Source organism: Boleophthalmus pectinirostris, unplaced genomic scaffold, assembly GCF_026225935.1.
Source record: "Boleophthalmus pectinirostris isolate CB_2022bp ecotype Guang Dong unplaced genomic scaffold, ASM2622593v1 HiC_scaffold_3, whole genome shotgun sequence".
NCBI classification, from domain to species: Eukaryota; Metazoa; Chordata; class Actinopteri; order Gobiiformes; family Gobiidae; genus Boleophthalmus; species Boleophthalmus pectinirostris.
This window is the reverse complement of record NW_026571299.1, coordinates 15,704,598-15,718,565: the sequence shown is the minus strand read 5'-3', so window position 1 is coordinate 15,718,565 and position 13,968 is coordinate 15,704,598. Positions and strand designations below refer to the sequence as shown.

Genomic DNA, 13,968 nt, shown 5'->3' with positions numbered 1-13,968 from the left:
AGTTCAAATATTTGTGCAGAGAAACGCAAATCTATTACAGAAATCTTTTTTAATTGATGAACTCTTTCTTTTACAAAATATTATAACATTATGAACAACCTGAAACTTGAAACCTGAAAAATGTAATTTCAACACAATGTTTTAACATGAACTTGTATGTAAATAGGAATAAATCAATTTTTCTTGTAAAATCCTGCACTCGGCTCCACTTTTCTCATTTTGGACATTTTTCTGATGAGGGTGTCACGGTCAACAGTCAAAACGATCGTCCTTTAAGAGTGTTTGGAAAGAGACAAGTCTTCATTTGTGCTGCTCTGGTGGGAGGGGCCACGCACAGAGACGCTGGAGACGCTGCTGTGATAAACACAATAGAAAACAATTTAATAGAAAATATAATTAAAATATTTTTGTAGAAAATCAGCCGAGGGCCAGATTAAAGGTCTTGGAGGGCCGGATCTGGCCCCCGGGCCTTATGTTTGACACCTGTGCCCTAGACTGATGTAACAGAGAAATAATTAGAAAAACAGGAATAAGGAAGCTCCTTATGGTAGTATTCAGGCTCTGTGCCCTTTGCTTTATGTAGAGTTTTATCCACATTTTTGTCCACCTTCAGTTAGGTCTTTGATTAAAAGTCTGTAGCAATGGTGCAGTCTTATTTTAGGTCTACTTTAGCCCTAGATCCTAAATAGTCTCATTAGTATGCTGTGAAAAGTTTGAGAACCATTGCACTTACCAAAACAAATGAGATAGCAATATGTCCACCTCAGATTCAAGAGATTATACTTTTTGAATATAGTATGTATAGTGATGTGGAGATTACAAGGCAAAAAAAGAGACATCTGCCTTGACAATTCATACACTGAATATGCCACCTAACAAACCATGATCAACACCATGCATTGGTGATGATAGAAACCAGATTATTATGATAAAGAATATATTCTGAAGTCAATTTATATTTTATTTAGTCAGATTTGTGAAACTGGTAAGAGAAGGTCAGCTTCCATCCCCAAGGATTCATAACTCTTCAGTTGATGATCTGTAAGAAAGTGAGGAAACATGATTTTACCCTGATAATACACTTTATGGTCAATCATTCTTTTTTTCATGGGAACAGTGAACTGACCGAGTCAATCCAGTCGATGTAGGCAGACACACGAGTGAAGACGGTTGGCTTCTGGGGGTAGTTGCATCCATAACTGTACACAAAGCTGGTGATACCGGTGACCACATATTTGCCGTCGACCAGGCAGTTCAGAGGGCCGCCAGAGTCACCCTGAGAAAAGAAAGAAATCTATCTTTACCCTGTTATTTGAAACATTTGTAGCCGTATTTGTACTATATGATCCTGTGGGGTTTTTTTGTCCAGGATTGTCGAAACAGTTAGAGGTCCTGTATTGCATAAAATCGTCTCTTGTGAGTTTTTAGCTTTTATAATGCTGTAACCTCATCAAAAACACTTCATGACACCCAAAGCACTTTACAGAGCATTATTCATTCACTACACACTTGGTGGTGGTAAACTACCATTGTAGCTGGGGCAGAAAAACGAAAGCAAAGCTGCCAGTCTGCTCCATCAGCCCCTCTGACCACCACCAGCGCTCATACCACTTTCTTACTAGGTAATGTGGAAGTGTCTTGCCAAAGAATACAATGACAGTTTTTGCACTAGCGCCCCCCTATGGCACCAATTATTCCTAGCTGTCTCCCATTCAAGTACTACCCAGGGCCAGCCTTGCTTAGCTTCTGAAATCTGATGAAATCAGCTTTTGATCAGCTGTATTTCTACCAATCTTCTACAGCACAGGTATGTTACAAGCAAGCACAAGCATGTTTCCCTGTGAGGTTATCATTAGACAAGTAGTTAAATATGCTGTTTTATACATGGACAGTACACTACAGTACAGTGTGTTTGAAAAAGATGTTTTTAATAACCTCATGTACATACTCAGTGTACATTTAACTGTATGAATGAGAAGGTATGCGAAGGAGCTGGTGTAAATGAGGTGTTAGAGGGGTGTGACGTCATCCATAGCATTCGGCTACAGACAAATGAAGTTCATCAAGGTTGGCGATTAGAGGGGAAAATTTGGAGCAGAGTTCCATATTTCAACTACTACACAGCAACCAAAAGAGCCAATGAGAGAGAAAGTTGTAGGTAACACTCCTTCCTGCTCGCACCTTGGTTTGGCAGGTACAACTGCTTCAGTCAAACCTGTTACTAATGCTTCAAGGAAATAAGGCACCTCATTCGTTGGTTATTAATGTTCATATCTTCAATTACTGACAAAACAGCAAGAAAAAAAAAACAAAACAGGATCATGTAGAACAGGTTAATAGGAACATGATGAAAATGATGAGCCTGACAGTGGCTAAAGAAAGAAGGGCAACGTTTTTTCAATAGAAAGTGAACTGGAGCCAGCTGGAGTCAATGAAGCCGAAACGCAGATGCAGCCCCCTAGCAGTTGTAAAAAGATTGATGTAGAAAAGTAAATTAAAACTAAAAAGTTTTTGCTGGACTCACGTTGCAGCCGGCCGTGTCTGCATCTCCAGCACACACCATGTTGTCCTTCACAGTGGTGCCCCACCAGTCGGGGGAGGAGCACTGATTATAATCCACCAGAGGGAGCATGGCCTGCTGCAGGAAGTCAGCGCTCGGCCCATTGACTAAAACGACAGCACAAGTCAACGTAGAGATATCCCAGACATATATAGTTTAAATTCAGAGGGAAGTAATAATCAGTTATTCTCATGTTACATTTATTTTTGTTATTTCTAATATAATTCGTTTCTTACTTGTACTTTAGCAATTGAGTATTTTTTTCTATTTAACATATTGTTTATGTGTTTTACTAGATATTTTTCTTTTGTCTTGAATGTTCTACAGTGTGGCTTTAAGCATGTCTATCTCGACAAGATTTTCTAGATACCTTTAATTCCATACTGCAGAACCATTTTAGGTTAAGCCATAAAATCTTTAGAAAAGACATTAGAAAAGGTACATATTACTTTGAATAATGTACTAAATGTGTGTGTAGCATGTATAGTGTTGTAATGACTGAGTGTAGATGTATCCCCAGCCAATGATGTAGCATATGCTGTTGTTAGGCAGAATCTGGCCAGCAGGGGGCAGAGTTCCCAGCTGCACATAGTTGTTCAGAATGGCATCAGAGACGAGGCGGAGCAGGGCAATGTCAAACCTGAGGAGTAACAATAGAGGGATTATCAGACTACGTCACTTGGTGCTCTACTGCGCATGTTGCCTGTAGAAAGCGATGCTATTCTTCTTCTATCATGTCTTCAGGTTCTCCCAGGGGGCAAGGCTGGGGGAGCCCATCAGGTATGAATGGATGTCACTGAAGTTTGGGCCATTTCTTCTCGTTATTTACCCACTCACCTGCATTTAACACATATGGGTCATCAAGATGCATCCCATTCACTAATGTTCATTTAGCAGCATAACTTATTTGATCACACTGTTTCCGTGCACTAATAACAGTGCTAGCTAGTATAGTAACTTCATGTTAACTGCACAGACAGAGGCACTTTCTGCACTCAGGTTGCACACGCATCCGCAGTGTTGATAAACATATAATCCATCTATACATCATCATTAAAACAATAAACAGGCAGAACTGGTTTAAAGGTGCACTATGCAACTTTTCTGGTGGAAGGTTCACCTACATTTCTGTCTCCATGGTGCTGCTCCATGTATTAAATTTTACTATCTCAGTGCAAATAAGCAGGAGATGTCACCAGACCAAGATACTGGTCAGATCGGTGCAGAGGATGGTCTGGTGACTGTAGGTGTACATCTATGAGCAATTATTTAAAGAAAACAAAAACATAATTGAATGAATGGAAGATGGATAAGTTTAATGCCACACAAAGTAAATAGCATGTCCATGGAGACAAGCGGGCAGAAGACCCTCTACCCGAAAAGTTACACACTGCACCTTTAAATGCACTGTAACTGATTTGTACTCTCTTAAAAACATGAAAAACAGAACTAGTTCTTAAGCAGTTTGCAGGGGTCCAAAGTTATTCCTCACTTCTATCTTATGCATTCAGACATCCTAATAATTAGATAAAGACAATACACGCTGCACTTATTTTGACCTCAAGAGCTGCTTATACAATATATCTGTACTGGTGCAGGACAAATTTTGCTGAAATATATGGGAGAAAATCGGGTACCTGGCCTTTAAGTAATAGGCCTACTGTATGAGATGAGAAGAGTGAAAATCATGGTACGGTATACATGGTGATGACTAGAAAATTTCTCCTCTGTATTTGGCTCGTCCACCAGTGCTGTGAACTGACTCTAGTCTTGGCCTGAAATACCTAGTTGGAAAATTTGCTCATGTGTTAATGTGGTACAAACTGAAGACCCTCTTTCTATGAGCTAATGTAACATGTGAGGTGGACTCACCCATTGGAGACATTGGAGGAGTCCCATTTGGGGTGGATGTAGACGGCCTCCACATGTATGGCCTGCTCATAGCCGGAGTTCCACAAAAGGGTGTGTGATCCCCAACCAAACCACGTAACGTCTGTCAGGACTGTGAAATAAAATTAAATGAAATAACCTCTGACCACCAATCACTCACAAACCACATTTATACACAGGCAGGTTGGGTGAAGTGTTTTGCACAAGGACACAAAAACAGTAAGGGACAGTCCAGTAGAATAAGCACATTACGTGTCAACACAGTGGGCAGCGGTCATGACCCATCCAGGTCTGATCAAGGTGCCTCCACAGGAGTGAAAAAAGGCGGCGCCAGCACTGTATCGAATAGAAGCCTGCAAGGAAAAGCTGATTGTAATTATGGACAAATATTGCAGAGTTTCAAATGGCATCACAGCATTCTGTTGGTGTATAATACTTGGAGAAATGATCAGGTTTAACATTGAGCTGTATGGTGGCAAATCAGTTAGTGGTCTTGCCTAATAGTTAGAAGGTTCTGGGTTCAATTCTGGGGCAATGCAGAGTCTCCCTGTGCCTGCACAGGTTTCTTGTGGGTGCTACAGTTTCTCTTACCACTAAAAATCACATGTACAATAGGGTCCCCTGTGGGGTCAGGACTTCTTTTATGAAAAGATTCTTTATTTCAGCAAGACTATCCTGGTTAAATAAAGGTTAAAAAAAAATAAATAAATTCTTGCACCTAATCTATGCACTCTTCTCCCCAACACCCCAGAACAGAACCATGCAATCATGTTTGTTCCAGTGTCTCTGACTTGGTGCACTATTGCTAGGTTTTGGACTTTGTGTGCAGAAGCATTACCATCCAAGGCCAGGAGTGGGGCTTGGCCTCCTCTCCTCCCACCACCCTCCCCTCTATGTCCTCCAGAAACCTGACCTCCGCCAGTGCTGAACACACATGCATCAAAACAAAATGGAGAAACATCAGATGAAAAAAAAGGTGTAAGCAATTTCTAACATCTTACTAACATAACATTTTTAGTGTTAAAGGTGCAGTATACATTTTTCTTCTGGTGGAAGTGATATACAGCTTTGCATTGAACTTACTAACTCTCCATGATATAAGCAAGTGACACCACCAGGTCAAGTTGCAGGTCAGATCTATGAAGAAGTGACCCCACTCATAGTAAGAGATTTTAAAAGGTAGTTTTAGCAATAAAAATATCTGTAACTAAGTTTAATGGCATATTCTTGAAATTTAGGTGGAATATCATTTCCATGGACACAAGCAGGTGGCACATCCTCCACCAGAAAAGTTACATAGTACTAACTACTTTGGAAATTATTTGAAAAATCACTTAAACGTGGTGATTATTGCACAGTACACATTACAAATGATCTGATATTTTGTCATTTGCCATTTTGTGGAAATTTCAACTGTTCAACTGACAAAATTTCATTTTTGCCTTACTTGTGAAATGACCATATTATTTGCACTTTAAATGTTTCAGATGCTGCTTCTAATTCACAAGTGGCACATTCAAAAAGGAAAAATGCTGAGAATTTGGTCAACAAAGAAATATTTTCAGTGGTGGAGCCATTACAGTACAGAGCCCTTTGGAAGCTTTGCAATGAAGGTTAAAGGTAGCACCAGTTACTGCACAGGTGTGGTGTAGCAGTTTGACCCTGTTTGTGATTTTCTTTTAATCTAAAATCCAACAAAGCGCTATCCCATTCAGAGTGAGTGATTGCAATTTCTTACCCATGCCGGCGAGGCTCGTCAACATCAGGAACCTGAGCATATCTGAACTGTGTTGAGAATACTTCAGAGAGCCAAAATGTCCCTTACACTGTTTTATACTCCAGTCTGACCTTCAATACACAGAAACTAAAATGGAGGTGGAGAGAGCCACAAAAGCCAAGAATGCACCTGTGGTTGGTCTCACACTGTTATCACGCAGTACCAAAACTGGCAAGAGCAGATCAAGACAAGTGTATCAATAAAATACATGCAGGGGCGTCCCCCCCAGTTTACACTAAAGCAGTTAGATCATGTAACACATTTCTCCAACTACACCAGGTCCAGCTACAGTATTGGACCAGTCTGACTGTGACACTCATACGAGGACCGGAGCTCTACTGTGCACCACATTTCAATACTGCTTCCATGAGATTATGTGATTATGTGCGCAATAGTTGTGCATTTATTAAGGGAAAGGGCTGCAGTGGGCAAAAATATATTTAATTAAATAGATTAATTAATCTGATTAAATCCAGAGTGCCACAGCATCTCTGCCGGTGCAGAGCGTGAGGTCTGAGGTACAATATTCTTGCAGCAACTGGAGCAGAGCTGCACCATGTGCAGTCTGAGCCCATGGTAAGAGCAGCAGCATAGCTACAAGTGGCATATGTGCAGCTTCATTTCACAGTCTACACCAGTCATGTCATCCGGGTTCAAATTTTTCAGCGTCAACTGAGTGTCTCCAGGTGGTTTTAAAATAAACATCCGAAGCCCTTTGAAAGTAAGTGGTCTAAAGACTCTTCTTGTGTAGCATAAACAATGTGTGCTGCATCCAGCAGCTTGGGGAATGACTCATGATGGACTATGGAAAGTTTAGGTACAGTTGTTTGTAAACCGTTTTTGCATTTTGGATGTAATTTTGTGTATTGATGACATTAAATAAGGTTTCCGTTTTAGAACTCTGCCCAACTTCTGTAATTTTAAGATTTTCTTTTTATCGTTTCTTCCCAAATATTCACTAAACTAATATAAAACTAAATATTTACTACAGACTTGTGCTGAGCTTGAGTAGCCTCTGCAGTACATATTTAATATGACTCTGTGCCTGGGGATGGTCCCTATTCAATGGAAGATACCCTATGTTGTCCCTATACCCAAAAAGCCTCATCTCAAGTAGCTGAATAAACACAGGCTAGTCGCCATGACATCGCTTGTGATGAAGACTGGTGCTCTACCACCAGCTCAGACCTTCACCAGATCAGCCACGCCCTCGACCCACTGCAGTTTCCTTATAGAGAGAAAGCGGGACTGGACAACACCATACTCTACCTGCTCTACACGTCCCTCTCTCAATTCAATTGAATTTCTCCCTCTCTCTCAAGAGAAAGGCAGTTGTGCTGTGAGGATAATGTTTTCTGACTTCTCCAGCGCAATGAACGCCATCCAACCTCAAACAAACTCACTAAGATGGGAGTGGATTCTTTGGTTAAATAGCACCTCTGACACTGTTGTCTGCACCAGAGGTCCACAAGGGACTGTACTGTCACCAGTTCTGTTTATCCTGTACACATCAGTGCCACATACAGAAGTACTCTGATGATACAGCCATTGTGGGGTGTATCAGAAACGGTGACGGAGGGGAGTACAGGCAGCTGATTGAAGACTTTGTGGTTTGGTGCAGGGATCACCACCTTCAACTGAACACTGCAAAGACCAATGAGATTGTGGTGGACTTTAGGAGGAGCATGCCACAGCTGCAACCTGTGACCACTGAGGGGGACACTGTGGAGGTTGTAGAGAGTTATATTTGCAGCATGATGGCTGAGTGGTAAGCACTCACACTTCGCAGTAAGAAGGTTCTGGGTTTGATTCCACTCCGGTTCTCCCCATAAACCCAAAAACATGCCCCATAGGTGGGTAAACACTGACTGACAACATAATCATAGGTCCCCAGGCACTCCATGTGCTGCCCACTGCTTGTGAGAGGATGGGTGAAATGCAGAGGACATTTTCCCTACAGGGACAATAAAGTACAAACAAACAAAAAATAGGTATTTGAGCCTACAGCTCAACCACAGACTGGAATACAGCAGGCTGAAGTCCTTAAACATCTGTGAGAAGCTCCTGCTGATGTTTTGTCTGTCAGTTATCTTCAGTGTCCTCTTCAATGCTGTGATCGGCTGGGGAGAAGAGGTTCAACCATGTGGTTGGATAAGATGATGGAGGAGACAGGCTCTGTAGTGGGTGCAGAGCTTGACTCTCATCTGTGACTGAACAGAGGGCTCTAAACACCCTCCTGTCTATCATGGATAACCCCCAGCACTCCCTGCCCAGCACCATCACTGGACAGGAGAGCAACTTTGAGGACAGTCTGTTGTCCCTGTCCTGCTCCACAGACAGACTCTGGAAGCCTTTGTACCACACACCACACATCCGTACAACACATCCCCATAGCTGATGAATACAGGAAGATGGACTGCAATGTTGCTTTTGTTTCATTACTGCTGCAGAAATTTGTATTTCTTTTGAGATCAATAAAGTCTGTATATCTATTTATCTATATCTATCAGGTCTTCACCTGAAATAGTCTCATTATATACCTGGATTAGCATGATCTACCTTGCTATCAACACAATAAAATCATAGAAGCCATATTATTACAACAAAGAATATATTCTGGACTCAGTTTTGTATGTGTTTTATTTAATCAGACTTGTGAAACTCGTAAGAGAAGGTTGGCTTCTATCCCCAAGATTCCATAACTCTTCAGTTCATGATCTGTAAGAAAGAAAAAAAAAACATGATTTTACCCTTCAACAATGATTTCACACACTTTATGGCCGATCATTCCTCATGGTTTTATGGGAGCAGTAAACTGACCGAGTTCATCCAGTCGATGTAGGCGGAGACGCGAGTGAAGACGGTGGGCTTCTTGGGGTAGTTGCATCCATAACCGGACACAAAGCTTGCGATACCAGTGACCTCGTATCTGTTGTTGACCATGCAGTTCAGGGGGCCACCAGAGTCACCCTGAGAAAAGAAAAAAAAAATCTTTACCCTGTTATTTGAAACATTTGTAAACATATTTGTACTATATTATCTTTTTTTTTTGTCCAGGATTGTCATAGCAGTTAATCCATTTCATAATGTGCATGTTGCCTTCCTTAAGCAACATTCTTATCCACGGATTTGCCACTAGCTTGGAATTCTTTTTTGGCTAGATTGATAAGTCTACCTTTAACAACTGTTTTTTTTTTTTTTTTTTCAGCTGCTAACCTATTGAACTTTTGAGATTGGTTTTCTTGACCAACTAACTAATGGAAAATGTAGTTTTAAAAAAGATAGTAGATCTAGACTAGTAAGTAGAAAAGTAAATTAAAGCGAAAAAAGTTTTTGTTTGACTCACGTTGCATCCGGCCTTCTCTGCACCTCCGGCACACACCATGGTGTCCTTGACAGTGGAGCCCCACCAGTCGGGAGCAGTGCACTCCTTATAACCCACCAGAGGGAGCACGGCCTGCTGCAGGATGTCAGGGAGAGGCCCACCAGCTACGAGAGCAACAGCACAAGTCAGTCTTGATGTATATATTTTAAATTCAGAGAGAAGTAGTAATCAGGTATTCCCAAGTTAGATTTATTTTTTTTTTATTTCTTTCCTGGATATTGAGGTTTCTCTTTCTATATACCAAACCACTTTTTATTAGTTTGACTATATATTATTGGTTTGCCTTGAATGTTCTGCAGTGTGGCATTAAACATATCTATCTAAACAAGACAAGCATGTGATAAAATATTGGGGATTTGCTAGATACGTTTAATGCCATACTGCCATAACATCTTCATAAAGACTTGAAAACGCTAAAAAGAACATGAAAACATGACATGAAGAGGCTAAAAAGAAAAATTACATATTATAACCCCTTTAAATAATGTACTAAATGTGTGTATTGTATGTAATGACTGACTGGAGGTGCGTCCCCAGCCAGTGATGTAGCACAGGTTGTTGTGAGGCAGGATCTGGCCAGCAGGGGGCAGAGTTCCCAGCTGCACGACAGAGTTCAGGGTGGCATCAGAGGCGAGGCGGAGCAGGGCAATGTCAAATCTGTTGGAGCAACAATGCATCATTATCAAACCGAGAGACAGGGAGAACTGGTTTACTGGCACTGTACCTGATTTGTATTGTCTTTAAAACATGATAAACAGAATTTGTGCTCTTTAAACTGTTTGCTGTGGTTCAAAATCTTTTGTCATATGTATTCCAAACATCCTAATTATTCACCATGATGAGTTTATAAGTACAATTATCAAACACGAGTGCAAAGTTTTGGCATGATGGTAAAGCAAACTGCAACTTGCATGCTAACCGTACAGTTCCTGATTATAGTACATGCATTTTAATATGATACAGTTAACATTTGACCCATCCGCTGATACTGTGAGCTGAGCCTGGGCTTGGTTGGAACTAACTCTCACGATGATGCTGATACATTGTCATCGTGAGAGCAGCCCGGGACACCAGTCTGCTGTTCATCTACATCTCAAACATCTCAAAGCCACTAACCACTCCTTTGACATGTGAAAAATCCCTGAGTCATCCAGGTAGAATCCATAGCAAAGGAGAAATTCGATTTGTCAACTGGACAAAGTTTATTTGGTCGAATATGTTCAGAGTAGTTTCATTGTAGGTATCTCCTCCCTGCAGACAGATATAAGGCAGTACCCATCAGCATTCTGACCAGAACTAAAGAAGCAGCTTGGATGAGCTGCAAAACGTATTCGACCAAATAAACAGCTGACAAATTGAATTTCTCCTTTGCCACTCCTTTGATAGTGAGGTACAGATCTTAGCCAAAGAAAATAAATGGTTTAAGAGGGGAGTTAAAGAGGCCATTTTTAACAGGAATGGGGGGGTTAAACATCATCTCTCTCCTATTTACAACTCCATCCTCAGACCTAAATCAAAACAGGGAACACAACAGGAATAGCCAGTATGCTAATAAGTGTCACAGCAGCCATCAGGGGCTTGAATGATTATGCTAATATTAACTAGAGCACAGTTCCCACTTAGTGAAGTTCAACAAACAGTAACTGTAAACAAATAGGTGTGTTAGTTTCAGTGAAGTTTAAGTGTAGTTTCAGTGTAGTTAGCTCCTCCCTTCAGGCAGATATAAGGCAGTGCCCACTAGCAATCTGACCAGAACTGAAGAATTTACTCAGCTATGGGTCATACCTTAACGACTGAGGGATTACACAGAAGAGGATTAGCTGTTGTGCTAATGCGGTACAAACTGGAGGCCCTCTGGATATGAGTTAATGTTACACATGAAGTGACCTCACCCATTAGCGACCCTGGAGGAGTCCCATTTGGGGTGGATGTAGATGGTCTGCACGGGCTTGATCTGCTCAGTGCCTTCATTCACCCTCAGGTTGTGCTCTCCCAGGACAACACGGTACACTCTGCCAGCACTGAAATTAAACAAAATAAACTGACCACCAATCACTAATGCACACACCATATTTATAGACAGGTATGGTGGGTGAAGTGGGGCAACTATTACATTTCATATGGCATCACATTTTTTAAGACAATAATATTTAGTACAGTTGGTGGCTAGAGTGAATATTAGAAATGATCAGGATCAACATTTATGACACACCACGTTTCTAAACAGGCAAGGTGCAGTGTCTTGCCTAAGGACACAAAAACAGTGTGCACTAAGTCACTGGTATAAGTCAATGTCAGGTTTTTTTCAGGGTGGTTTGGCCTATAGTGACTCAGTCTTAGCCCATAATACAAAAGGTTAGCAGGTCAGTCACAATACACCCTGCAGTGGTGTCCTTGGGCATGACACTTCAGTTACTTTGCCTATGCGGGCATGGTGGTTGGAGGGTATTAGGCACATCAGTCAATCACTGTTGTGGGAGTCCTAAGAAATAGTCCAAAAAAATGTGTGCATTACCTGTCGACACAGTGGGCGGCGGTCATGACCCATCCAGGTCTGATCAGGGTGCCTCCACAGGTGTGGTAGAAGCTAGAGCCAGACTGGTACTGAAGAGAGATCTACAAGGAAAAGCTAATATAAATATAGACAAATATTACAGGATTTCAGATGACATCATAACATTCTGTTGCCTGATAACAGTTGTAGAAATTTAACAGTTTTCTGGCAAATTTTCTGTATATTTGGAGGAGAGTATGGACCCTTTCCCCACCACACCAGAGCAAGGACAAACAGAACATATTTGTTTCTTATCCATGTCTGATGTGGAGGTGCACTTTTACTAGCGTTTTGACGTTGCAGCAGGAGTATTACCTGCCAGGGCCAGGAGTTGGGCTTGGCATTCTCTCCTCCCACTACCCTCCCCTCGATGTCCTCCAGAAACCTGACCTTCGCCATCGCTGAAAACACATACAACAAAACAAAATGGAGAAACATTAACTGAAACTAAAGGGTGGAAGCAACTTCAACATTTTTAGTGTTAAAGGTGCACGATGTATTTTGTTCTGGTGAAGGGTCTGCCACCTGCTTGTCAACATGGATATGTTATTGCTTTGAATGGAATGATCTACAGTATGGCATTGCACTTATTTATCTACATGGAAACAAGCAGGTGACACTATCAGGTGAAGGTACAGGTTAGATCTGTGGAGAAGTGACCCTGCTCATAGTAAGAATGTGTTTAAGGTTGTACATTTAAGCCACAAAAACACCTGTAACTAGGTAGTTTAAGTTTAATGCCATACTCTTTCTGTCAATCATTTCCATGGACACAAACAGGAGTGGACCCTCCACCTTAAAAGCTACATAATACTAACTACTTTGGAATTTATGAGAAAAATCACACATTACAAATTTACTGATATTTTGCCTTTTGCTATTTTGTGAAAATTTCAACTGATCATCTGAGAGATTTGTCATGTTTTTACCTCCCTTGTGAAATGACAATATTATTTGCACTTGACGTTGTTTCTCATTCACATGTAGCACATTCAAAAAAGGAAAAATTTGGTGAAATATTTTTAGACACATTTTCAGAGTGAGTGATTTGCATTTTCTTACCCATGGCGGCGAGGCTCGTCAACAACAGGAACCTGAGCATAACTGAACTGCGTCGAGAACACTTCAGTAGAGAGCTAAAATGTCCCTTACACTGTTTTATACTCCAGTCCGACCTTCAATACACGGAAAACTAAAATGGAGGTGGAGAGAGCCACAAAAGCCAAGAATGCACCTGTGGCTGGTCTCACACTGTTATCACGCGGTGCCGAAACTGACAAGTGCAAAGCAAGACAAGTGTATCAATAAAACACATGCAGGGGAGTCTGAAAGGCCAACCGCAATACAACTCCCGCTTAGTAGGGAGTAGTGCTTACCCATTTTGATACTAGACAAAAGCATTTTTAAGGTGCACCATGTAGTTTTTTTGGTGGAGGGTCTGTCACCTGCTTATCTCTATGAAGTAGTGTTGTCACGATACTAAAATTTCAAACTGGGAAAATACTAAGGAATAGAGAGACTTGATACTCAATACTGATTCTGATGTCATTTTTTTTTTTAGATAATAGGGGTAATTTTCAACATAAACTTTATAGTATTTTCTTTTATATTATCATGTGGTCTTATATCTGTGTAATCCCTAAGTTGTCCAGGTAGATTCCATAGTGGTCCATGAGCGTACACTAGTTTATGTGCTCTTATACTTGGTCTGATACAGCTCATGACCGTTCTAAACTATTCAGTAAAGGTTCATGTCAGGTTACTGTCAGCAGACTTGCCTCTACACAGATCTGACCTGTAAC

At 41.1% G+C, this 13,968-nt stretch overlaps 1 protein-coding gene and 1 pseudogene across 1 annotated transcript; both read right to left on the bottom strand.

The window, feature by feature from the left end:
- Nucleotides 1-1,105: 1,105 nt before the first annotated feature.
- LOC110173770 (elastase-1-like) lies at nucleotides 1,106-6,228 on the bottom strand (annotated as a pseudogene).
- A 2,630-nt stretch (nucleotides 6,229-8,858) lies between these two features.
- LOC110173733 (elastase-1-like) lies at nucleotides 8,859-13,289 on the bottom strand. Its single transcript, XM_020939744.2, has 8 exons — nucleotides 13,229-13,289; nucleotides 12,482-12,567; nucleotides 12,128-12,228; nucleotides 11,505-11,633; nucleotides 10,133-10,269; nucleotides 9,574-9,716; nucleotides 9,048-9,197; nucleotides 8,859-8,945 (listed from the first exon to the last, which is right to left on the bottom strand). Exons 1-8 carry the CDS (start codon nucleotides 13,266-13,268, stop codon nucleotides 8,934-8,936), a joined length of 798 nt encoding a protein of 265 aa, XP_020795403.1. The 5' UTR covers nucleotides 13,269-13,289; the 3' UTR covers nucleotides 8,859-8,933.
- Between the last annotated feature and the right edge of the window lie 679 nt (nucleotides 13,290-13,968).

Bases quoted from the DNA above. Each gene is read 5' to 3' on its own strand.
- LOC110173733 (XM_020939744.2), bottom strand. From the start codon at position 13,268: ATGCTCAGGTTCCTGTTGTTGACGAGCCTCGCCGCCATGG. The intron at 11,634-12,127 runs GTAATGCACACA...GTTTAATTTCAG, and splicing joins GCCGCCCACTGTGTCGACAG to TGCTGGCAGAGTGTACCGTG. The intron at 9,717-10,132 runs GTCAGTCATTAC...TTGCTCTCGTAG, and splicing joins TGGCTGGGGACGCACCTCCA to CTGGTGGGCCTCTCCCTGAC.